A 25,925-nucleotide genomic window follows, 5' to 3' on the forward strand; every position below is an offset into this window, starting at 1 on the left:
ACATTCTAGTAAAACAGACTGCTAAACTTTTTGATCTTTCAGCCTCTATTTTTCAGATTTTTAAAATCCAATACTTAGTCCAGTCAAGTATCTCTTCCTTTGTCTAGCTCTGTTATCTGTCTTTTCTTATCTTAAAAACACTGCTATTGTTTGTGTTCCTTTCCTAAATACACTTTTTCAACCTTCAGCTGTCTATGTTTGTTTTTCTGCTTTCATTAATCACTCATTCAAAGAATGTTCAAAGATCATATGGGGCCAGGAACTGTCCAGATGCTGGAATATAAACATGTTTGCCAGCTCTTTCAGTCTTTGTTTTGTTTTCCTTCAGCATTGCTTGTATCTTCAGCTTTTTAAATCTTTGCTGAAATATTTTCATCTCATCTAAAACCTTAATATATTTCATCATACCTTCTGCCATGCAGACATGATGTGCTTCTCATTTACTCCAGAGACTGTGCTCCTGCTGTTTAAGTCTCAGGTTCAACTTTAGCTGAGAATAGTTCATAAGCTCTATGCCCGTTCTGGGCTGTACCCAGGTTACCTGCCCCAGTCTCTTCCTTTTGAGCTCCGAGGACATGAGAGGACACAGAATGCTGTTTACCCTGCTGTTGGCTTGGTCATGTTTTAGAACATGTTTCCATGTTATATCGGTTGTATACAACTCTTAGGAGTTTCAGAACTCGTTTCTAGAAGCGAGAACTGACACGTTCACAGCTGGCTGAGTGCCTTAGGGGCTTGTGCCCACTGAGCCCCAGAGTCTGGCTCATGGTTCCACAGTGGATTGTGGTAAACATGAAGCCTCATGTGGTGTGTAAATGGTATGAGCAAGAGGCAGTTTTCTGATTCTTCCTGTGATCCTGTCCTTAGACATGCAAAGACAAAGCCCTATTCAGTATTTCAGATCTGTGGGAGTCTCACTGTCTGTGTTAATGTCAGTGTGTGTGTTTCAGCGGTTTTCCTGTAACTTGGGTCTTTTCAGGGAAACATTGGGCAAAGGTTCTGCCTCCTTGTTGACCTCTAAAGTACATGTATCTCTAGGTGTCTCCTATATTTCAAGAAGGCTGGTTAAAACCACTAGCATGAGGGAGAGCACATAAATGCTGCTGTAAACCGGAGCAGTCCTCTGGAGATGACGCTAGCAGCACATAAGGGTCTTGAGAGGATCATACTTTCAACCCAAAGCACGGCCTGTAGAAACTTCCCCAAGGATGGAACTAAAATGACAGAAAGCAATCACATTCCTACATCAGCAAACTCAAATCTGAAAATACTCCAGATTTTCCCCACACGATGACACTGGACCAGACTGTAGGCCCCAAAACAATTATCTTCAGATCACTACAGATCATTGCAGTGATGTTAGAAATAAAATGTAAAGAGTGAAGAAAATGTGGAGAGTAAAGGAAAGACGGCAGGGCTAAATGAAAGAAAGCTCAGTCAGGCTCTCACACAGATGGGAGAACACTTCAGGGCTGGTGTGGTGGGTCAGGATTGCTCCACTGAGGAGCCGCCCTGGGAGGGACACAGTGACCCCTTTTCTTTCTTTCTAGCCTCACAGTATGAGTGTGCACCAGCGAAATCCTTTTTCTGCAGAATCTGGTAAGTAAAGGATACAGAGGCTCAAAATGTGGCTTAGTCTCTAATTTCTGCCAACTCTTACGGTGATTCTTCTGTATTCAGCTGGATTCTGTTTTAGATACAACAACAAACTCTCTTGATTCTTGCTGTAAGAATTTCTATGTGGATTGAGAAGAAAAATAAAAAGACTGAATAAAAGATAATCACTAACCCTATGACATCAGAGCCCGTGGTTTTAAGTAAACTGTGAAACAACTGTGCTTCAAGGCCCGTTTTGCTTTCTTTTTGTTTTTCAGTTCAGTCATATTTAAAATTAATTTTTAGTATTACCCCACGCCTACCTCTCAGTTTTTAGAATTTTTAATAGCAGGGCTTAAAAAGAGAGTGATCTAAAAGAAAATTGGCCACCCTTTTAACGGCAGTTTATTTCTTGTAGATAGTTGTCACTGTCTGAACATAACTACAGTAGTGTTACTTTTGAAGATAAAAGAAAATCTTATTTATTTATTTATTTATTTATTTATTCATTTATTTTAGACAAAAGCTCTCTGTGTTGCCCTGGCTGTTCTGGAACTTACAGAGATCCCCCTGCTTCTGCCTCCTGAGTGCTGTAATTAAAGGTGTGTGCCACCGTGCCTGGCAAGAAAAAACATACTTAGGTGTCACAGTTGCTAATGTTAGCATTGAAGTCAGTAACTACCCCAGATGTTTATAGAGAGAAAAATACTTATAGCGGAAATGACCAGATATGCCATAAAATTGGGATTTGAGCTAATAGTGTTTGTATGCATAGGAGGAGGGCCACCTCACAAAAACTCAGCAGGTGGGAGCACCTGTGTGCTCCTCTCAGTCATTCACAAGTGACTTTAGCAAGCACATGCCTGAAATGCAGTAAATGAAACACGGATTTATTACAGTAAGTACTTTTTTAGTTCCTGTCTGCATCAGGTACTTCATTCAAAACAATTTTTTTGTCCCTGTATATTTAAATTTTGTAAGCAGGAAACCAATAATACATAAATATGAATATGCACACCAGCAACAAATTCTGGACAAGGGAGAAATTGCCGTTTTATTCAGAGTCGTTTTTGTCTGCTACTGTTGAAATAATACCTAAGGCTCTGTAGCTTGTAAAGGAGAAGTGTTCATTTTTGCTCACAGTTCTGGGAGTCAGAAAGTGCGAAGCCAATGTCTGCTAGGCATCTGGCAATGGCCTCATGAGTTAGGGCAAACTGGCATGGACAAAAAAAGCAGAGTGAGCCAAACACTGTAACAGTCAGCTTTCACCAAAGCTAACCCTCCCTGACAGAAACTGCATTAATGCCTTCATGGCGGCCATGCTTCCATGACCTCACGGAGCCCTGTGTTGCTCTCAGTAGCATTGCACTGGCAGTTCCCCTGACGTGTTTCAGTGTTGTCAGAGCTCCTCCAAACTGCTGGTGAAGGGACTCTTCTCAGAGGAGTCTCAGTTGCAGTTGGAGAGCTGAAGAAGGTGAGGGAGTAAGCCAGGTGAGCTTAAGGAAGTCCCAAGGAAGCATGGTCCATGAGAAGAGGAGAAGGCCCTGGCGTGAACACACCTAATGGTGGAAAGGTTAACAAGGAACATGGCTGGAACAGAAAGGAAGAGAGGAGGGTAGGTGAAGAAGCATGGACCAAACCACAGGGAACTTTCAAAACCTTTTCCTTAGGACTTTTTAACATAACAGAAGCAGAGAAAATAATATAATGAACCAATATGTTCTGATTGCCCAGCTATAAACCATGGCCACCCTGGTGCCATCTTTACTTCCACCAATTCTTCCCCATCTGCTTCCTTATCTCAGATTTCAAACATTTCCTCCATTGGTGTTTTTGAATGTGTTTCTAAAAGGCAGAGTTACCATTCATTTTGTGATGATGTCGTGCCCCATCTTTGACTGATAGGAGAACTGTTGGAGTGGCTGCCCTGCCCTTGTAACAGTACCCACACGGTCTCTGACAGCCTCTTTGCTTTAGTCATGATATATTCCCGACTGAGCACAGACTTTCCTTACCCAGCATCAGGAGTCATCATTTCTCCAGGTGTCCCCTGTTGCAGGTGGAGGAAAATGGCAACACAATGGAAACCCATGCTGGATGAGGGGCCAGTCCTTACTGTAGAGCTGCCAGTGTGGGGAACATTTCAATGGGTAGGTTAGGGGTTTCCTTTATCAAGAAAGCATATTTTGCCTTAGAAAAAACTCTGGGTTGCTTTTGGAGATACTGTGGAGGACCAGCCCAACCAAGCAACCAAGCACTGAAAGGCTTGGGTCGTAAGGTCAGGCTGGTGAGATGGTAGAAAATGCTTTACCAGGATTTATGATTGGGTTAGAACTGGGGTGTGATATAAAAAGGAATAAGGGATGGCAATGGGAATCTTGGAACATTTGAGGCCAGAGTGAGTAGTAAAAGCACTTTCCTGGAGAGGTGCTTAGTTGTGTCTGGGTTATTCTGAGGTCTGCATTGAGGCTGTATGAGAACCTAGTCCTAGGTAAAAGTACAGGTCAGTGGTTAATATCTAGGGCAAATGATACTTAGAATCGCTGGTGTGGACAAGCCTGAAAAAGTCTTTCATAGCAGTAGGAGGGAAGCTAGACAAACATGAACTTGAACTCTTGTCTGGTTGGGGGAAGGCCCTCATCCAAATGACTAAACTAGGAAGTAGGGTCACAGGCATGAGGGGAGCCAGTGCAGTGGGAGTGGCTGTGGCAGTTCACCTTGGGATTAGGGGTCACTAATCTAGACTGAGTTAGGAGAGAGGTTTGCTTGCAGACAAAGAGGAAAGTGGTTCACTCTTGGACATGTAGACTCTGCAGGATGGTAGCTGACTTAGTAGCAATAGAGCAGGCCCTTGTTTTGCTCATCCTCAGAGCTGCCCCACCTGTCTGAGGATAGGGTGGTTAGCTGGGTTTTAATGCCTTTTTTCCCCAGCCAGGCATTTTGCAGGACAGTGGTTACCTTCCAGCCGAGCCTGCAGCAGCCAGAGAAGTAGCTAAAGCCTTGAGACTGTGTCAGTTCTTTAAAAAGGGGAAGAGAGGTGCCTTAGAGTTGGGTTTAGCCATGTGATCACACGGGACCCCTTTTTGTATTTAGTAGTGCTTGGTGTTCCTCACAGCAGAAGGGTAAAAGTCAGCTGGGAGTTTGGGGCACAGTCGTGAGCAAGTGATGGGGTGACTCTCACAGTGATGTCAGCAGTCCTCCATAAACCTCGTAGGCAGTGACTAGTGAATGTATATAAGTGCCCAGGAGACTAAGGTTTCAGGATAACCATCCCTTTGGGGAAACAGACACCTCTAAACATTTTAGATTTGGATCTTTCTATCTTGGGAGTTAGTGGTAGAATGTTCCCAGCCTGTTTTATAGTAGACTGAGTGTACCAGGACCAGCCCTAATCACGTTTGATCTCTCCAGTGGAGGTGGAGACAGAGAGCAAAAGAAGCATTACTCCCCGTTCCGGATCCTCCCTTATTTGGTTCATGTACGTAGCTCTGCCCAACCAGAGCCGGAGCCTTGCTGTCTAACACTGGCTGAAAAGATTCACTCTGGTTACGAAGGTAAGTCGGATGCCCCACACTTAGTAAGAAGCAGAATGCCAGCATTCCGACAGGAGCATGAGGCTAACTGTTTAGTTCGAGGTTGAAAGATTGCTTCAGTTTCAAGTGTGGGCCATGAACACCATAAGCCATCAGCACTTGTAGCTGGTGGTTACTGATGACTGTTTACTGGCCTTGATTTCCTGTGCTGTTACCACCAGCACAGAGCAGCCTCCTGGTGTGTGTCTCACACGTACTACTTTAGTCTTGTCTTTGTTGGTGACCTGTTCTGTGGCCTTTTATATCTGCCTTGAATGAAATAATAGCACTAAAGTTATTGTGTGAAGAGGCCACAGGAATGATTGAACTTCCCAGGTAGCACATGTCTTTTAAATGTGCACCCTGGGATACATAAGAAGTTCAAGGCTAGCTTGGGCCACACAGTCTCAATAAGCCAGAAGCTGGAGCTAGCACCGTGCGAGAGTGCTTTTTGCTCCGTGACCGCAGGCCCTCGGTTTGACCCTCAGCATTTGGTGGAGTGGGAGACACCATATCATAGAAGTGTTTTAAAACTTCCGGAAATTACAATATGTATATTCAATAACCAGAAATATGTTTCTAAACTTGGAGCTTTAAGCTTCCATTTACTACTTAAAATTACAGTTGGTTCTTATGAGACATGATATGTGCTTTCCTACAAATTACCACCTGTGCATAAGTCCTAATAAAAACATAGGACTACGGTGAAAATTAGTTTGGTACACAATAACGACAAAAATTTAAAAAATGTTTTAAAAAAAGGACAAGGGGGCTAAAGAGGTAGTAGCTCAGTGGTTAAGAGCACGGCTGCTCCTCCAGTGGACCCAGGTTCAATTCTTAGCACCCGCACAATGGCTCACAACTGTCTGTAACTGCAGTCTAGGGCTGCCCTCCTCCTGTACACATGAGCAGGACGGAACCGCAGATTTCCACGTTAAACCAGTGGTCCTCAACCTATGGGTCACACCGCCTCAGGAGTAGAGCAGTCCTATTACAGGGTTTGCCTCTCAGATATTCTGTGTGTTAAATATTTACATTCTAGTTCCCAACAGCAAAATTACAGTCATGAAGAAGCAATGAAATTTTATGGTTGGAGGTCACCACAGCATGAAAGTTGAGAACCACTGCGTTAAACAATTAAAAAAAAACAAAAACATCAAAGCTACTGTAACTATGGCTTGGGGTGGACTGAGGTAACCACAGACAGTTGAAATGTATGCATGTTGTATGTATCCCTGAGTAGCTCCAAGCACTGGGTTGGTGGGTTGGTTGGTCTGTTCACATTCACTTGGTTTCTTGCAGTTGAAATGGTTAAGTAACTGATGCAAGCCATATTCTCACATAGTTGCCTGCATTTTTCAGTGCACATTTTAGAGCAAAACGTACCTAACTTGATGGTACCAATTTTACTACATAATGTTGTTTTAGTGGTACCTCAAGTGCTTTCCTTTAATTATACACAAGCACCAAAGATATTCAGCTTTTCCCTTATTCCAGCTTTAACTATTAGATAAGCTATGAGAAAACTATGATAAAGAAACTAGCTATTGAGAATGCAACAGACTTCCTGTATTTAAAATTAACCATAATGTAGTCCCCACACATGGACCTCAATAAACTCAAGTTAGTAACGAAAATTATCATTATTTTACCATAGCTTTGACTTCACAACAGACCTCTAAGGTAGATTTCTGTCGTTTCATACAGAGATTTTATTCCTTGTATGTTTAGGAGCTAGTTGAGTCAATGATTGATTGGATGTTGGAACTTTCATCAGCCTCTTTTCTTTTTTAATAGCGCCTCGAATCCCAGTAGATAAAAGAATTTTTACCACAACACACACGCCAGGATGTATGTTTCTTGAAGTAGATGAAAGGTAAATACTTCTTTGAGTCTAAAGAAATTTGTTTCTGAAGACTGTGACAAACTTGTCAGTTTGCCTGCGTGGTTCCTGTTGGTTACAGCACAGCTTAAATTGATTTCTCCTAAATAAAGTTATGTTTAAGTTAAACTTATTTATTTATTTATTTAGCGCCACCTTTCTGGTGTTGGGTCTCCCCTTCCACTGTGTGGTCTCAGATCCAGCTCAGGCCGGCAGGCTGGGTGGCAAGGACTTGTCCCTGCTGAGCCATCTCCCTGTACCAGCTGAATTTTAGTGTAAACATCTTTAATAGTATATTTTTACAAGTGAGCTACATGACATCTTACTAGAGTTCATAACATTGAGTCATAGGTGGCACACATGCTATTTTACATAAACCACGGACCACTTCACCAAAAACATCTGACTGAACTTAGGACCAAGACTCAAATCTTTTAGCATTTGTTCTAGTGGTATTTCCGTTTGACAAATACTGCTCAAATCAATTTATGTTAGCTATTGTAATTAGTCTGAAGAGGAAAAAGAAAAGAGAACTTTAAAAAAAAATAAGGCTAGCTTTGTTTAAAGAATTTTTCTCTATTTTGAACTTACGTTACCTTTTGGAGGGCAATTTTTAAATTATTTTTGTTACTTTGTTAACATAATGATGGTAGATGGTGCTTATTGCTGTTTTTCAGTATTTTTTAAAGATTTATTTATTTATTATTTATACACTATCCTGCCTACATGTGTGCCTGTGCACCGGAAGAGGGCATCAGATCTCACCATAGATGGCTGTGAGCCAACATGTGGTTGCTGGGAATTGAACTCAGAGCCCCTGGAACTAGAGCTACAGATGGGCGTGAGCTACCATATGGGTGCTGCGAATCTAACTCAGGGCCTCTGCAAGAGCCATCAGTGCACTTAACTGCTTAGCCATCTCTCCACCTCCCGAGTTTTAGTGTTTTTGTTTGGGTAAAGTAAACGCTGGTGTGATGTTAGTATATTTAACCCCACATACTCAAATTTATTTGAGAATTCTATTTATACTTTGAAAATCTAAGAAACAGGACTAAGCTACACATTAATGTAAAGCGAAACACAGAAAATGTTATGGAGCCAGTTTTTTCTCAGTCAACCATACAAGGCTTTTTTACTCTGAAAACATTTCTGGGATTTGTCTGTGTGGTAGTTGCCTTTTGATACTGTATTTGATTTTGACAGTACATTGTATCCAGTGGTTATTAATCACGTTTTTGTTCGTCAGTCTTTGTCACCGTGATAAAACAGTGGGAATGAACAACTGGTAAGGAGGAAAGTAAGGTTTATTCACGGCGCAGCTCAGGCCATGGTCAGCTGACTGGCTCCATTGCTTTGAGAGCTCTGGTGGGTCGCACACAGTGAGGCAGATCTACTTAAGTCATGGTACAGGAAGCAGAGGGAAGTCGCGGAGGAACCTGAAAGCAGGAACCATGAGGATGCTGCATGCCGGCTCGCTCCCTGTCTCTCCTGTTGCCTTGTGTCTTGCTAGCTCTTACACAGCCTGAGAGCACCTGCCCTGGAAATGACATTGGCTGCTGTAGAACAGGTCACAATCAAGGCAGTCTCTCCCAGACATGTCCACAGCAAACATGATCAAGACAGTTATACAATTGAGACTTTTTTCAGGTGATTGGAAGCTTTGTCAAGTTGACAGTTAATGCAGACCTAAGACAGGGCCTGAGAGGGGGAGCCCAGTGCCAACTTCTTTCTGCTAGGCTTTGCCTCCTAAGGGCGTCACCACCTCCCAGTAGTGCTCTGTGCTGGGGACCATGCTTTCAGTGTACTCCTGGGGAACATTCAGGGTCCACACTGTACCAATGCTGTATAAATCCACAGCCCACTGCCTCATGAGCATCCTTCTATGTTAACATCTGACAACACAGTGAGGAGCACAAGACTCCTGAGGAGCTTGCTGAAAACCCATGTCCACAGGTGATCTCCAGAGCTGCTCAGTGCCGTGTTCACAGTGAGCCTGCAAGCCTCCACTGAGTCTAAGAGATGGTTTTGATGCAACATGGCGGAAGACCACTGACATAGTTAGCGTGTAGCTGTTCCCATAAACAGGCGCTTGGGGTTTTCCTTTCATGGATGCACTAATGGGTATCTTTTCATAGATTTTCTTCATATTCTAATATTTCTCAGTATTAAATGAGAGGTTAGGGTTTGATGGTGATGTTTTATTTGCAGAGCAGGAGGCAGAGTCCTTACATATGCTAAGCGCACAGTCTACTACTAAGCTACATTGCCAGCCTGAAAGGGTATTTTAAGTATATAAAAACTACTCAGTCACCTGCCCAGTGTAACGTGCCTCCTGTGCTGTGTGCCTGTGCTCCAGAGCAGTGCCTTTGCTTGGTTACCTACCTCAGGATCTGATTGGAACATCGATCTTAACATACTTGCACCCAGAAGATCGGCCTCTGATGATTGCTGTACACCAAAAAGGTAGGGCCTGATCCTTCGTAGATGCTGTTATTTGCCACTGATTGGTTCTTATTTTCCAGTGTGTTTCCCATTGGAGCTTAGCTTTTACTCAAATTAAAAAAAAAAAAAAAAAATGTGTTGAAACTGCTAGAATAATTGTTTTCTATTTTAAATTGCTAAAAACTCCCAAATAGATAACTGAAGCAGGACACTTAAAATCTTATCTGTGTCGAGTTTGGTTTTAATCTTCTTGCTTTACATAGTTTTAAAGTATGTGGGCCATCCTCCGTTTGAACACGTGCCCATCAGATTCTGCACTCAGAACGGAGATTACGTCATTCTGGATTCCAGCTGGTCCAGCTTTGTGAACCCCTGGAGCAGGAAGGTTTCCTTCATCATCGGTCGACATAAAGTTAGAACGTAAGTTTATCACTTATTGCTGTGGGGTAGAGAGGTGAGCAGGGCCAATGTCCCATATCACGGGAAGAATTCAGGGCCTTAATTCTGTTCTCCTTACACTGCCAGCACTCTGATTTCTTTTTGATAATAATTGCAACCTTGGGGTGGTGCTTCAGCTTTCAGGTCACTGGGCTCCGCTCTGGGCCTGTAACTGCAGGTCCAGGGCACCCGGCGCCCTCTGCTAGCCTACGCAGGCACTGTAGGCATGCATGTGGTGCACAGACCAGACATACACTCAGGCGAAACACCGTATGGGTAAAAAATTAAACACTTTTAAATATGTCATTTTGTGTGTACAGTTGTTTTGCTTACATGTATGTAAGTATAATGAGTGTGTGCCTGGGGCCCTTGGAGTCCAGAAGAGGACACTAGATCCCCTGGAACTGGAGTCCAAACTGCTGTAAGCAGCTATGTGAGTGCGGGGAATCAAACCAGGTTCATCTTCAGGAGCAGGAAGTGTTCTTACCATGGAGCTATCTCTTTAACCACTAGCCCTGCTGTTTCTTGGTTACTTCCACCCAGGCTCACACGGATTAATGACTACATCAGATGTGTCTGACTCAGGATTCCTCATTGTTACCCACTCTCCCAAGGTCCCAAGTTTCATGGCATGGTATAAGCCTTGCTACCTAGACTGGTCCCTTCCTCTATCCCTCCTCTGCCCTTAATAACTAGGGGACCTGCAGAAGGTTGAAATTCCTTTGAGGGTATAATACTTGTAAAGAAATTGGAGCAGTGCCTGTCACCCACTAGGGTTGAGAAGGCGGCTCTCAACCTTCCTTATGCTGCGACCCTTTAATGCAGTTCCTCATGTTGTGGTGACCCCGACCATAACATTATTTTCTTTGCTACTTCATAACTGTAATTTTGACACTGTTATGAACTATATTATAAATGTTTTTGGAGATAGAGGTTTGCAAGGGGGTCACAACCGTCAGGTTCAAAACCACTGCTGTAGGGCTTTTGAAGGTATTATTTTCATATTCTAAAAACTAGCACAGGTCTTAGGAGGAGGTCCTAATAAATGTCAGTTTCTTCTCTTTGTTACCGTCCTTGTTGCCATTCACCATATTCAGGTAGTAATCTTTGTTCTGTTTGTTTGTTGTTTTTTTTTTGTTAAACGTATTGTATAAGGGGAACAAGCACATGTGTAACGTGACACACACACGTGAAGGTCAGAGAGCATCTTGTGTGGAAATCCTTTCACTGTGGGTTCAGTGATCAAACCCAGTCAACAATTTCACCCACTGAGCCATCTTAGTCGTAGATTTTAAATCTCTGAAGGCTGTGAATGAGATGGGAAGTAGTAGTGTCATGGGCCTGTTTTCACCACTAGGGTGGGCTGTAGAGTCACCTTTGTCAGGTAGCCTAGGTGGTTAGCAGCTTTATTGTATTTTTTTATTTTTGGTTTTTTGAACCAAGGTCTCACCATGTAGCCCTGCCTGTCCTGGAACTCTGTGTAGATCAGGCTGGCCTCGAACTCACAGAGATCCTCCTGCCTCTGCCTTCTGAGTGCTGGGATTACAAACGTGCGCCACCACACCCATCTAATTTCTTTAAGTTTTATTTTTTACTATTTTTTAAATTATGTGTAGACGTGTGTGTCTGCATGTGGCTATGTGCAGGTGCCCTTGAGGCCAGAGACGTCAGATCTCTGAGGGGCTGGCGATATAGATGATTATGAGCCACCAGACCTGGGTAATAGGGATTAAACTTGGGTTCTCTGGAAGAGCAGCAGGTACTCATAACTGCTGTGCCATCTCCAGCCCAGCTTTAAGCATTTGCTGCTTGGTAGCGTCAGGGTCTTAAACCTCCTACAGGGGTTTGAATAATTTGTCAGATTTTAGAACCAGTCCTTCCTGAGGCTCTTAGAAGCAGAAAAAGTAGCTTGTCACTGGTTTTGTGTATTTATGGACATTCACTAAATAGATAATATGTACATAGTTCTGAACTGCTTACATAAAGATCAGTGCTATAGAGATGTGCCAGATGTTTGCCTGCAGTTCTCAGCAGGTAGAGATAGGAGGATCAAAAGTTCTAGGCTAGCCTGGGCTGCTGTGGCACGGTTTTGTCTCAGAACACCAAGGGCTGAAGATGTAGTTTAGTGATGGAGTGTTCTCCTGGCATGCCAAGGCCCTGTGTTCTGCCCCCAGTACTCTGCGGGTTGGGGGCTGTTATGTCCAGTTTGTTTCTTTGGGGATTTTTAGCTCCATATTTTTTGCATCTACAGCTAAAGAGTTGCTTCATCAAAACATGGCTTATTCTTTAAATGGCCTGTTACAAATACTTTAGAGTTCATTTTAAATGGCATAATTGACTCATTGTTTCGCCTGGCGTTTTATAGGAGTCCCCTAAATGAGGATGTTTTTGCTACCAGAATTAAAAAGGCAACTGATAATGACAAAGGCATTATGGAATTGCAAGAGCAAATTCACAGACTTCTTTTGCAGGTAAAGCGAGAGGTTTTTAAAAACACATCCTTCCCGAAATTGTGTTCTATGTCAGTTCAGGCTTAGGAATGTCACTGCACAAGAATGCACTATGAGGAGAGGGAGATCTTAGGAATTTCTGCCTTTCTCTTCGCTTCTATGGAGTAAGTTCTGTTTATTTTGTTCCTTATTCTGTGCAAGAAGCACAGAACATTTTTGGTTGCACACGATTTGGCACCGCGAACTGAGCTGCAGTGACAGGAGAGGCCCTTGCCTTCTTCATGAAAGAATTCTTCTCATGTTTCAGGTACCAGCAGTGAACTCAGCATCTGAGTTTGGGCTTCAGTGGTTTAGGGGTTTTTGTTTTGTTTGGATTTGGTTTGGTTTGGTTCTATAGATTTTATTTATTATTTATACATTATTCTGCCTGCATGTGTGCCTGCACGCCAGAAGAGGGCACTAGATCTCATCATAGATGGTTATGAGCCACCATGTGGTTACTGGGAATTGAACTCAGGAGTTTTGGAAGAACATCCAGTGTTCTGAGCCATCTCTCCAGCCCTGATTTTAGTTTTTTAATTTAGATTTTAAAATTAGAAAAAGATGTGGTTGGTCTCAGTGTTTCTTGTTATTATAAGGGAAGAATAGGACAATTCCTTGTTGAAAAGAACAACCAGAGATGTAGAAGAAGTTGAGTGAGTCACATGACTGTGAGCCCAGTGGTTTTCAGAAATGGCTCTCATAAAATCTCTAGGGTTCATGAAGTGTCTGAAGTTTTATAAAAGTCCGTATTTTATTTTGTATGTTTTGTCTATTCTAAATTTATTATAAGAAATAAATATACTATTAAATTCTTTATGGTTTTTAAAATCAGTTATCTTTTAGCATCGAAAAGAGCTTGTTGCTGTAATCTCTAGCTAGACTACAAAGTTAGGCCCCGCCCTGAGAACAGGGAGGCACCGAAGAGCGCCTGACAGCGGCATCCAGGCTGACCATGTCAGCCCCCTGCTGCAGCGTTTAAGAAGCTCTTAGCCTTGATGACTGTAGACTAGAAGCTCTGAGGTGAATGTCGCCACCGCCACCTAGAAGGAACTGAACTGGGCCCTTCCTCCTAGCCAGTGCATGCCAGTGCGTCCAGTGGCTACGGGAGCCTGGGCAGCAGCGGCTCCCAGGAGCAGCATGTGAGCGTCACCTCTTCCAGCGAGTCAAGTGGACACTGCCCAGAGGAGGCACAGAAGGAGCAGGTGTGTGGCCAACGTGCTCTTGCAGGCGCCCTTCTCTGTCATATATCTGTGTTGGTCCTGTACCTGGTGACATCTTATGAATTGTTTGTCATTTGACAGATTTCAGTTTATTTTAGAAAATGATTTTAATAGATATAGATAAATGCCCTTTATCTCTATCTATATATAAAAAGAACTTCTGAGCTAGGCTTGGTGGGGCACAGTTACAACTTCAGCATGCAGGCAGAAAGCAAGAGGATTATGAGTCTGAGGCCAGCTGGGCTAAAGGGTAAGGAACCTGTCTTTTAGAGGGGAAAAAAAAATCACCTTTTCAAGATGACACTTGGATTAATTGTACATAAAAGCAGTGTGCCATGGATGATGGCGGTACAGTTTGATGGCCATCAGTTTCCCTTGCACAGCAAGAAGTGTAATTAAAGTGAGGACTGCTTTTAGTCAAGTCTCAGAGAACCACAAGTTAAACATGTATTGTTTGCAGTGTGTAAGCTCTCACTTTTACGTTTCTAACCCTGTTCTGTCACTCTTCCCTAAGATGACCTTGCAGCAGGTCTATGCCAGCGTAAACAGAATTAAGAATGTGGGCCAGCAGCTCTACATTGAGTCGATGGCCAGGTCATCAGTCAGGCCGGTGATGGAGACACGCATGGAGCTGCAGGGTGGTGGTAAGTCAACAGAGTGGCCCTCGGCTGCTCCCATGTCTGTCTCTTCACAGGGAGTAACCCTGAGCCTGTGCAGCTTTCCAGCTTGCTGATTTGCGCAGAAAACAGTAGTTGTTGAGAGTAAGCCAAATGGCTTTTAAAATACGGCTCAGTATGCTTTCATGAAGCAGTTTTACTACCATCAGACTCTTAGGTTCTTTCCTTTCTGAGCTATTTAAACCCAAAAGCTAATTTTTGGGTATTAGTAAAGAATATTGAAACGATCCTGTTCTGTCATTTGAAACAAATGGAAAATGATCTAGGCTGAGTGCAAAACATTGGCCTCTTAATCTTTTCTCAAATGTGAGGTCAGGCTCACTCCAGAAGAATTGGATGAGTCAATTATATTCAGTGGCATTATGTTGAAAAGCTAGCCTGGCTACACAGCGGCAAAAAGTCTGTTTTAGGGAGATTGGATCAGACTGCTAGGGATGCAACCCAGAGCCTGGCGAGGCAGACACTCCCCCAGCCATACAGGCGGCCTGTGTGCGTTGACGGTGTACTTGCCTGTTCTTTATTTTACACACCGACCGTTTTTAACATAACTAACTCTTCTTTTATTTTCCTCCTGAAGTTTAATATGATTTTAGAAATCATGGATTTTGATCATGTAAATTTATAATAGTATTTATCATTGTCCAATGTAAGCTTACATCACAGTGGTGACATTTACTTTCTCAGATAACATTGACTACGATCTGTAATAACTCAGGACCTGTCCTGGTTTTAAGACAGCAGACAGGGAGGTAAAAGCCGGGCATGGCCATGCATGCTGGTAAGTCCCGTGTTACATGTGGAGACCACAGATCCCAGTCGCCCACTAGCCAGCCAGTCTAACCAGCAAAGTGAGCTCCAGCTTCGGTGAAAGACCCTACATCAGAAGATAAGTTGGAGAATTACCAAAGATACCCAAGTTGACCTTTGATTGCTACCCGCACATGCACACTCACCCCCACCCCAATTCAAACTGCTACTCATATAGTATGTAGCCTTGGACATTGTGTACTGTTATATCAAAGTTGCTGAGATTTCCAGGTGCAGTAGTACATGCCTTTAACCCCTGTAATCAAGAGGCACAGGCAGGTAGATCATTATGAGTTCAAAGTCAACCTGGTCTTTAAAGTGAGTTCCAGTCCCGCCAGGGCTATAAAATGAGACTGTGTCTTCCCCACATTTTTTTTTTCTGAGACTGTAACTTTCAAACAAAAAGGCATTTATTTCTCACAGTGTGGAAAGGTGGGATGTCTAGGGTCAAGTGTAGAAGGTACAGTATTCAGATGAATGAGTACCTTTCAAGAATGAGCTTGAATTCCCCACATTCTCTAAAAGAAAAGGAAAAACTCTCCTTACATGGCAAAAGGACAAAACACCAAAAAGAGCCTTAGCTAGTTCCTGCTCATATCACTCCTTGTTTTGAGATGTAGTCTTGCTATGTCACTGGTTATCTCAATCGTTCTGTAAGAACCTCCAGCATGCTGGGACTGCATGCATGCCACCACATCAACCTCTCATCAACCTTATTAGGTATATTAAAGTGCTTTCATTTTCTGCTCAGGAAGAAAGAAAGAGGATCACTGCACACTTAGAAAAAGACAGCAAATCTGTGACCTTTCTTCAGGAAGCTGGAGTACTGAAGCAGCAGCTGGCAGTTTTAAAATTCAAGGAAAGACTCAGGCTTATGGGACAGATAAGGTGCAAACACTGGACTTCTGTTCAGCAGCTTCCTGAATCAAACAACTTGCAAGAGACAAATCCTTGCTAAGATAAATGCAGAGGGATAGCAAGAGCTGAAAGTGGAGCAAGCACTCAAAGCACTCTCAAAACAGCCACCACTTGAAGCACAAAGTCTGGCTAGAGGAATGTGGAAATTGAATCCTTCAAAGAACATAGTGGTAACAAATTGCAAGCCTGGCCTAGGTTTATATTAATCCAAACACAGGCCTTTACAGGGAGACAGCTGCTCAGTCTCTGCTGTCCTAGAAAGGCTACTGAGCTTTTGATAAGAAATGAAGTTTATGGAAGGACAAAAAGAGGAAACCAAAAGACAAAGTGGACACTGAAAGAAGATACAAACATACAACAGTGGAAATACCTGACAAGTTAAGCTAATTGTGAATAGTACATTGCAAGACTATTGAGGAGAGTAGGTCATGAGCAAGGCCAGCTCTGAGAAGTAACTGAAAGAAAGGGCCAGATGAAACTGTCCCTTTAGAAATGCCAGAGGTACTGTGTGTATCCTGCTGCCTGTTTTCCCACTGTTTTGCCTCAGTGACTTAAAAATGTTCATAAGACCAGAGTCAGAAGAGGCTAATGTTGATGTTTATATACTCTGGGGAACAAAAGGTTTCAGCAAATCAGACATGAAAAATGGTTGCCATCAACACACCGGAAGCATAAGCTACAAGACAGTTTGCTTCAGATATTTTTTCAGTTACTCAGACTGAAACAAACATTTTCAGTTCAGGGGTCACATCACACTATCTAATATGGGACTAAGTGGGGTGCTAAAAGAAATATTTGAAAATATAAAAATCAAGATTTTCAGCAGACTCAAAGAACATCAGTATTAAGAAAAACATTTTTAAAAACCTACTTTGTCATACCTTGTTCATACTGCTGGAAACAAAACCAAAGGGAACATCGTGAAGGCAGAGGGAACGGATGACCACAGATGAGACGTAGCAGTGTGTCTCTCCAGAAACGTCTCACATAGGAGACCGTAAACTGCATCTCCAAAGAACTGGCAGCAGAGTCCTGTGTCTGGAGGAAAATCCTTCAGATTTCTCAGTCATCTGAGAATTTGACAGTACACTGTTCTACTAGAAATGTCAAGGAATTTTTTAATGGTTTAATTAATTGTGTGTGTATGTGTGTGTGCCATGCACACATGAGTGTGGGTGGCGGTGGAGGCTAAGAATGTTGGTTTCTCTGAAACTGGAGTTACAGGTAGTAGTTGTAGCCGCCCAACATGGGTGCTGGGAATTGACCTGGCTCCTCTAGAAGAACAGTACTCACTCTCAATCACTGAGCTATCTCTCCAGCCCCAGGCGTTTCTTAACACAGAAAAGAATGATAAAACCTATTTACACTAAGGAGTGAAAAATTACTGGATGAGGAATAAAATAAAATAAATTTTATTTCTAATTGATTTGCAAGATAACTGACTAAAAATAGTGCTCTTTATGACATACAAATAAAATGTGGCAGCAGGGAGTTTGGGGAATACACTGTTGTCTGCCTTTGAAATAATGTAATAACTGGATATGAACCCTGAGCACCTTGTAAGTTAGATGAAGGATGGTGAATGGGCAGGCATTGTGACACAGTTTATCTGCTGTTGACCTTAGAGAGATCAGGAAGAATCTGCTGTTTCTGGCGATGCTGGATTGCTCTGCCCAGGGTGGTGCTGGGTGGGTAACGTAGGCAGTAACGTAGGTAGTGTTCACACACTGGACGAAGAGACAGCTTACATCCCCGTGGGCTGGAGCAGAACAGGGCGGTTCAGCACACTGTTTAGAACAGCGCACAGTTTAACAGAAATAGTTATCTGCTGCTTTCCACTTGTTTTGTTTTTGGTTTTTTGTTTGTTGTTTTGTTTGTTTGTTTTAACTTACAAGTGACTGTGCAACTGAAACCATGGAGCTATTGGTAGAGCCTTGCAGGATGGGCAAAGCTCTGGGCTCAATCTCCTGTCCTCCAGAAAACTAAAACCTTCATACACTGAAACCACAGGAAGCAAAAACAGCCACCAGTTCTGGGGCTACATACTGAGATTGAAAGGGAAGAAGAACTGACTCCAAATGGGGTAGCTGGGAGAATCTGTGCATTTGCCAAGATCCATAAACATATATCCCATCCCAGCATGTCGCAAGATCCCAAAGTCATGTGTAGGTAAATCTGCAGATGTGCCATTAACATCCTCAAGGAGGGGAGGTTAAGTCGCTGTAGAGAAGAAGTAAAAATCACTTTACCTAAATACCAAATACAGAGTACTAATGTCCATAAACACCGTACCCAGGCTGGTGTGTTTATCTCTAGAAGAATCCTCAAGTTACTTTATACTGGGAAAACTGATGACAAACGTCATAGATAATGATAACAAGGTCTTTCACTGTTGTGGAGGTTTTAAGGAGGAATTCTGAAACAAATTGTCCTGGACTGGCGGTAGAAGCCTGTGGAAAAACTCAAGCATTCAGCTGGACCAGTAGAGGGACAGATAGAGAAGGGTTAATATATAGACTTGTATATCAGCTTTGACCATTGAGAGGACTTACAAGCATAGACACACACCTAACACAGAGATCTTGGTTTCTGAGTGTATTTTTTCAAACGAAAGGAACCAAGGCCAGAGAGTAAAGATATTCAAGGGTCAGATAGATGGACATCAGAAGAGCACAGGGAGCAGGCGGCTTGGAAGAGCTACAAATAGTCCAAGCTAGGATAATTTAAGTAACAAAATTCACCATCATAGTGCTGGTTCATTACCCAACAAATAGCTATGTGTCTGTACTGATAAACGCCGGACTGAGGGACCATGTTACAATAAAATTACGATCTGACCACCAGAGCCACTGAGATCCTGGACTGGATCCTGAAATAAAAGTTCCAGTTAGTGATAATGCAGCAAGAAGTGAGTAAAAAGCATTCCTTCACTGTGAATGCCATGGCTTGACCACAGTGCTATGTGAATGTTAGTGCGCAGCTCTGGTTGGGGTGTGTGGGGACAAACGCTGCTGAGTTAAGGCGAGACTATCCAAGGAGTTGTTTTTCCATAAAGCCCTCTGAAGAGAGGCCTCTCCTGCTCCGCCAGAGATGCCCGTCACTGAGAACAGCAGCAGCTAGTGCCACAGATAGGTCAGCGGTGTGTGACGTCGTTAACCACTTCTTCCTGAACTCTGTACAGTCCCCGCCTCCACAGCACTGGTTTGCGGATTTCCTCTCTCTGCCTGTCTGTCTGTGTTCTTTACCGGGCTCTTCCTGTTCTCCAGGAGGTTCAGGTTCCCTGCTGGAGGCCTTTCCTTATCTCCACACTTGTGCCACTAGCCACATTTGATAATTTAAGTTCACATTCAGATCAGTACAGTACTATCTTATTCCTTGGTTGTAGTGGCCCATTTCAAGTGCTTCATGTGACGGTGGCTAGCATGTGGGACAACATAAAACCCACTGTTCGGTCACCAGAGAGGCTCTGCTGTGTGTTTTACCTCGCACCATAGGCAATGCTTTGTGCTTTACCTTGCAACACGTAGAGACGTGATACCAGTTACTCTGGCACCATGCCCACTGACCGACTCTGCAGACATTCAGTACACAGGGGGTGTACAAGGTGGGCTGACACAGCATTTGGGTGTCTTAGCCAGTTGTAATAAGTAGCATTAGCTCAACGTTGGCATTCCCCACCAAGCTTTCATCTGAGAGTTGCTGTGGTAATCCTTGCCTGAGGTGCTTGTTTCACTCATTCTAGAAATTCCCAGTGTAATCATTCTGTGTGGCTTGCTCTTGTACGTTATTTTGTTCACTCTCCTGATAGTTCTCTGTCATTTGCTTAGATCTGCACTCATGCTTAATGACATGAAATGCACTGCATGATGTTCTGTAGATGTATGCTATGAGCTTACTGTGATTTGCTGAATACTTTCTCAATACAAGCTAAATGTTCTAATTGTGTGTCCTTTCATTTTCTTTCAGATGAGCAGAAGGACTTTTCTTCCTCTCAGACACTGAAGAATAAAAGCATGTGTGCCGGCTCTTGTGACGATCTGAGACGAGAGCACCACAGCTCATCCTACCAGCAGATGAACTGTATCGACAGCGTCATCAGGTAAGAAGTGCTTCCGGGGTGCCAGTTCAGCTGGAACGCTGGCTCATCGCTGTGTAGCTGCCTGGCATTTTCAGAAATGTCTGCATTGATTCTGTACTCTAGATGACAGGATCAGTTGATCATGTGCAGCCCTTAGAGCTGCGGGGACAGTGGTGCTGAGTCTTCTGTGAGCCGTGAGGTGCTGCTACGTATAGCTTACAGCTTGTGGGACATCGTGGAGGACACAGAATAAGAAGCCACATTACTTCTATGAAGGCCTAAGCTGGTCAGAATTAAATGGCTGAGCTCTGAGGACCAATTAAACAGCATAGTAGAAGAGAGGTTGTAAGCCAGTAACACAGGCTGGGACGGTCAGGGCTGACTTCATCCAAGAAGGAAGGACGAAGTCCCCTATCCCTCTGAAGTCCCCTCCCTCAGTGGCATAAGCACAAGTGGCCTGGTACGGCCAACAAGAAGACTCAGCCTAGTTTTGTTGTAGGTACCTGACAAGCTACAGTCTCCCGGCCTTGAAAAGAAAGGGCATATCCTGCACAAACACGTCTTCATCCTCAGAAGAAGCCAAGCAAAACCACGAGGTGGACAACGGCCCGACATTGCGAGGTAGCGGGAGTGCTGTCAGGGTGGATGACATAATTGTAATCACAGAGATCTTCCCTCTCTATGGCCAGTGGCTTTAAGTTGTCAGTTCCTGACTTCTGTAAGCTTTCGTTAGCATTTTTCACCATCAGTTTCTCATATATCACCAGATACTGAACAGATCCTGAACATACGTAGACAGGAAACAACTGGACCATCCACAGACGCTGAAGTGGGTGCTGCACGGACACTGTCCACTGCCGCACTGAGCATGGGGTCTGGCAAAAGCCAGTGCAGCTGCAACAGCACTGCTGTGCATGCCCCACCCCTGCAGTCAGGTACCGCCTTTGCCTTTTGATGAGAAGAGAGCCATTGGCACCATCTGCTTAATTACAGTGTGCGCTGTAACTACTTTTCCCATCTTTCACTCAGTATGCTAGCTAAGAAGTGTCACGGCGCTCGTGTTGGTTATGCATTACAGGCTGTATTTCCTAAGGGTGTATGTGTTAATATGACCAGTGTGGAGCTCTTAGAGCTGCTAAGGGTCTCTGCGTTCGCCATTATTAACATAGTTCTCTGTGGACTGCACTAGATCATGTTGTGCATTCTGTGGCTTTTTTCTTTCTTTTTTTTAGGGATTGTATTTTGTGTATATGAATGCTTTGCCTACATATATGTATGTGCACCATGTGTGTGCCTGGTGCCCACAGAGGCCAGAAGAGGGTGCTATATCCCTTGCAACTGGAGTTACAGGGGGTTGTAAGCCACCCTGTGGGTGCTAGGAACCAAACCTGGATCCTCTGCAAGAGCAGCAAATACTCCTAACCTCTAAGCTGTCTCTCTAGCCCCTTTCACTGACCTTTTTTAAAAATGTCTTTCACATGTTGAAATGAATCACATATATGATCTCATTTTTGTCTTGACTTGCTAAGTCACTAGAGCGTGTCCTTCCCAACATAGTTACTCATAGTTATTCTCATGTTGGTCTGAGTACTCTTTCTCATTGCCTCCTGTCCTTTTTATTTTTTGACTTTTGGATTCTCACAGTGACTTGGCAGGTGGGTCAGGGACACGTGTCTGCAGTTGGGTATGGGGTTGTCCATAGCTAACCTTTACTGACCCTCAGTGGTGTATTGGCAAGTGTACACCGTGTGGGCGCTCCATTCTCCATTCTTGGGGTTGTGTTGGTTACTTTTCTCATTGTGGTGACAGAATTCCTGACCACAGCCGAAGGTAAATGTAGTGGTCTTGGCTCATGATTTGAGGGTACAGCCTAGCTGCTTCACAGTATTGCTGCCTTGTCTCTCCTCTGTGGTGGACTGTACCCACAACCACAGCAAATACCTCCCCAGTGAGGTGCCCACATACTCAAAAAACACCCAAACAAGCACATGCATTTGCTCCTGTCCTGAATCCCAGCTCAGTTCTGATAGAGCCGTCTTTGGCCAATCAGAATATACCCTGCTTTCACACGGCTTGTCTTCGTGCCCTCCATCTCAGAGGACTGTGGGAGGAATTGTGTCAGTAACGACTGGTTTGGCCAGCTGGATGACATGTCAGCATTCCTGAGCCTGTGCTTTCTAAGTCCACAGCCTTACCCTGTAATGAACTCCTGAGGAAGGTGACCACAGGGCCTTCCTAGCCACCTTTATTTCTTATAAAGAAACAACTAAGGCGTAGCTCAAGAAATAACTTTCCCTTACTCAGTTGCACATGAGTGGTAAGCAAGACATCAAGTCTTCGGCAGTCGTAAGACCACTGGTGATCACAACCTCAAAACCAGTGGATGGATCCTGGAAGGGAAGGCAAGGCAGAAATGGCCAGGGGATAGAGACCAACCTCAGGCAGTGGCGAGCACTTGAGAACAGGCTTCTCCGCAGACAGGCTTCAGTGAGGTGGGCTTCGGCTCATTTCATTGGAGGGAACCAAGGCTATTGATTTAAACCTCTGGGGAGTGGGCAGGGGCTTTCAGGGTGAGTGTACATAGTTGGCTGGGGACAGGTGCTGGGAATGTCTGATTTGCATGAAGAGGAATTCAAGTGCTTACTGGACAGGACCTTATAAGGAGAGAGGACGTTTAACTTGTAACCTGTTCATACATGACCATCTCAAGGATGGCATGGGGGGGGGGGCCATAAGACTACATGTGCCAGGACATATAGGCTCAGGGCAGGAGGGAGCAGGCCTACTTCTGATGATCTCAGGATGAGATTTCCAGGGTTTGGACAAGACTTGACCCTACTCTTGCTCTGGACCAGCTGCCCTGGTTACCCAGCTTCCCGGCCCCACAGGGACTAATTAATTAAGATGGAGTGTTAAGATACAAAGATTAGCTTTAGCCAGTCCATAAATTGAGATGAAAAAATTTAAAATACCTGAATCCAAAAGATGACGGGGGAGGGGGAGGGTAGTGACGACAAACCCTCAGTCATCCTTTAATGGACTAAATACTGCAATTATGGGGCAAAGCTTGGAGCCAGGCTCTGTAACACACCTGTAAACCCAGCATTTGGAAAGTAGAAGCAGGAGGATTGTGAGTTCTAGGCCAACCTGGATTAAGTAGTGAGATACTGTCTCAAAACAAGCAAACAAAAGGAGGCAAAAGTTGCCAGAATAGAAATAGAGATCAGTTCCTGCCTATGAGCTGTCTATAATTTAAATTACTTTTAATTTAAATTAAAAGGATCCATGTACTGTATTTGCAGAGAACCATGTCCTGTCCCCAACACTCACATCAGGAGGCTCACAACTGCCTGTTACTCCAGTTCCAAGGATCTGATACTTTCTTCTAGCCTCCCCAGCTACTGCACTCACATGCATAAACCCTACTTAGACCTAACACACATGTACACTTTTAAATTAAAAAAAACAAAAAACAAAAAACGTGTTGAGAGTAAACAGATGGAAAAGGACACAGATCAGATAACAGGTATAAAGGGATGGGAGTGCTTGTGTGAACACAGGGAAATAGACCGAGACACTCTTGTCAGGGACGTGTCGTAGGGAAGGCTGGCAGGTGAGCTCCTAGGAAGACATAGTAGTATGGATTCACCACAGTGGAGCTTGCAAAGAGGAAGAAAAAGTGAGAAGACTCAATGAGAAAATCAGACACCATGGCCACAGTCAGGTCACTTTCCAAACTGTGGTGTGGAGACACCATCTGCAACTGATCAAACACTTGGGCAAAAGTGTGTATAGTATGTGTAGATGGCTCAGTGGCTAAGAGTGCTCGTTGCTCTTCCAGAGGACCCAGGTTCAGTTCCCAGCATCCATGTCAGGTGGCTCACAGCTACTTGTAATGCCAGCTCCAGGCCTCTGAGGCCACTTGGCACTAGACATACCCATCCACAGACACATACAGGTGTATGTGATTAAAAATAATAAAAGTACTTTTAAAATGTGCCTAACACGTGGCTGAGCTGTTAGTGTTGGCCACCCTGACCTGAGTAATCTTCAGCCGACACCGTACAGCTGACTGCACTGCAGCTTTCTTCCAGCACACTCGGCAGGCACTGGCATGGAAACTACATGTGCTGGAATGTAAGTCTCAGCTGTAGAAGGGTGGACACTATGTAAAATGTGCCTTCTGGCTGAGAATTATATTAAAAAGCAATACTACTTAAAGTCAAGAACTTGGATAGTAAGAAACATATTTCTAAATAATCCCTGGGTCAAAGAAAAAGTCAAAAATGGACCTTGAAAATATTTTGAAATAAATACGCATGAGAGCATAGCATACTAAAATTTGTAGACAGCAGTAAAACAGACAAGTAACTCTAAATTCTGATGATAGAGAAGAGATTCTTTGGGGAGGAGGTTGTCAGACGTTGTCTCTCTATGTAACCCTAGCTGTCTGGAGCGCAGTAGATCCACCTGCCTCTGCCTCCTGAGTGACTAAAGGTGTGCACCCCCACACCTGTGTCATTGCTACTTTTTTTTTAATTTATTTGTTATTTATTTTTTATATTAATCACAGGCTATTTACTTTGTATCCCAGCTGTAGCCCCCTCCCTCACTCCCTCCCAATCCCTCCCTCCCTTCCTCATCTTCTCCCTGCCCCTTTCCAAGTCCACTAACAGGGGAGGACCTCCTCCCCTTCATTGCTACTTTTTGTATTGGATGCAGGTTAAATGAGTCACAGTGTTTTTGTGTTTCTGAGAAAGTCTAGGGGATTTATTTTGAGACCCAGTTAATTTTCCTGGAAACAGACTGGCTTTTTCAGACTTCACTTTCAAAATATATTAAGGAGGGACTCAAGCTCTGTGTATCTAGGCCTGATGCATCCGTGCTACTGAAACCTATGTCCACAGCCACAGGAAAGCCTGTTGTTTTATAGTTTTCGAAAATGTGTAAATTGCATGTGTGTATGCTCCTGTATCATTCATGTGTGTGTATCTGTGTCCATGTGTCTGTGCCAGAGGACAACATTTTGGGGTCATTTCTTTCCTTTTACATGGATTCCTGGGATCAAATTCAAGTCACAGACTTACTGACAAGCACCTTTCCCTGCTGAGCCTTCTTGCTCTCCCAGAGATGAAGTTTACTATTCTGGCCTGTGAAGGAAACACTGCTCCTTAAGCTTGAGCTGTCACTCCCTCTGTCTCCTCTCATCCTAGAACACAAGGCAAACACTTCCTGAGTGGGGGTGGGGCTTTCTGGCTCTCTGGAGGCCTCTCTGCAGCTGTCTTCTCTGCCTCTCTCTTGGAAGCTCTAGCCTTACCTCTTATGGAGTTGACTAGACTCCACCTGAGGCTCAGGGCCCTGAAACCTTATTTCATAATTGTGTCCATTATGTTAATGGTTTGAGGCAAGAAGGTCAGTCTGCTCCCTGCTACCCTGCTGGCCACAGCACCTGCATTGACTCACACCAAGTCAGAGCCCATTTTTGGAAGTGTCATGGGCCCAAAGCTAGCCAGGCTGCCAAGATAGCGCATAGCTGTGTGGGTAGGACAAGTGCTTGGAAAGCCAGCACAGCACCCATCCTGATCTCTATCCTGGAAGCGCTCAGAGTCCACTCACGGGAGCATGCGGGTCCATGTGAGCAGGTGGGCGCCCTGCTGCAGGTACAGAGTGAGACGGCTGTGTGCTGCTGGACTCCCCTGTGGAGATGGCTGTAGGCGTGTGCCCTTTCAGACAAAACAGGGCAGTGGGCAGCACGTGAGCCTCTGTTCACGCCCCTTCATCTCTGCATAAACCAAGTGGAAGG

The 25,925-nt window shown here is 44.0% G+C and overlaps 1 protein-coding gene across 3 annotated transcripts in view; it reads left to right on the plus strand.

Annotated features, from left to right (window-relative positions):
• Per3 (period circadian regulator 3) overlaps nt 1-25,925 on the plus strand; it is a 42,021-nt gene that overhangs the window by 5,301 nt on the left and 10,795 nt on the right. For 2 of the 3 annotated variants that reach the window (XM_021656332.2, XM_021656334.2), the window contains exons 5-15: nt 1,551-1,599; nt 5,008-5,150; nt 6,966-7,044; nt 9,407-9,513; nt 9,756-9,912; nt 12,296-12,401; nt 13,496-13,624; nt 14,157-14,286; nt 20,011-20,143; nt 20,622-20,743; nt 20,890-21,057. In XM_021656332.2, coding sequence (XP_021512007.1) covers nt 1,551-1,599; nt 5,008-5,150; nt 6,966-7,044; nt 9,407-9,513; nt 9,756-9,912; nt 12,296-12,401; nt 13,496-13,624; nt 14,157-14,286; nt 20,011-20,143; nt 20,622-20,743; nt 20,890-21,057 — 1,323 coding nt within the window. The remainder of the gene's footprint in view (nt 1-1,550; nt 1,600-5,007; nt 5,151-6,965; nt 7,045-9,406; nt 9,514-9,755; nt 9,913-12,295; nt 12,402-13,495; nt 13,625-14,156; nt 14,287-20,010; nt 20,144-20,621; nt 20,744-20,889; nt 21,058-25,925) is intronic. The other variant, XM_021656335.2, reaches the window with a different exon arrangement.

Source organism: Meriones unguiculatus, chromosome 3 (genome assembly GCF_030254825.1).
Source record: "Meriones unguiculatus strain TT.TT164.6M chromosome 3, Bangor_MerUng_6.1, whole genome shotgun sequence".
Taxonomy (NCBI): domain Eukaryota; kingdom Metazoa; phylum Chordata; class Mammalia; order Rodentia; family Muridae; genus Meriones; species Meriones unguiculatus.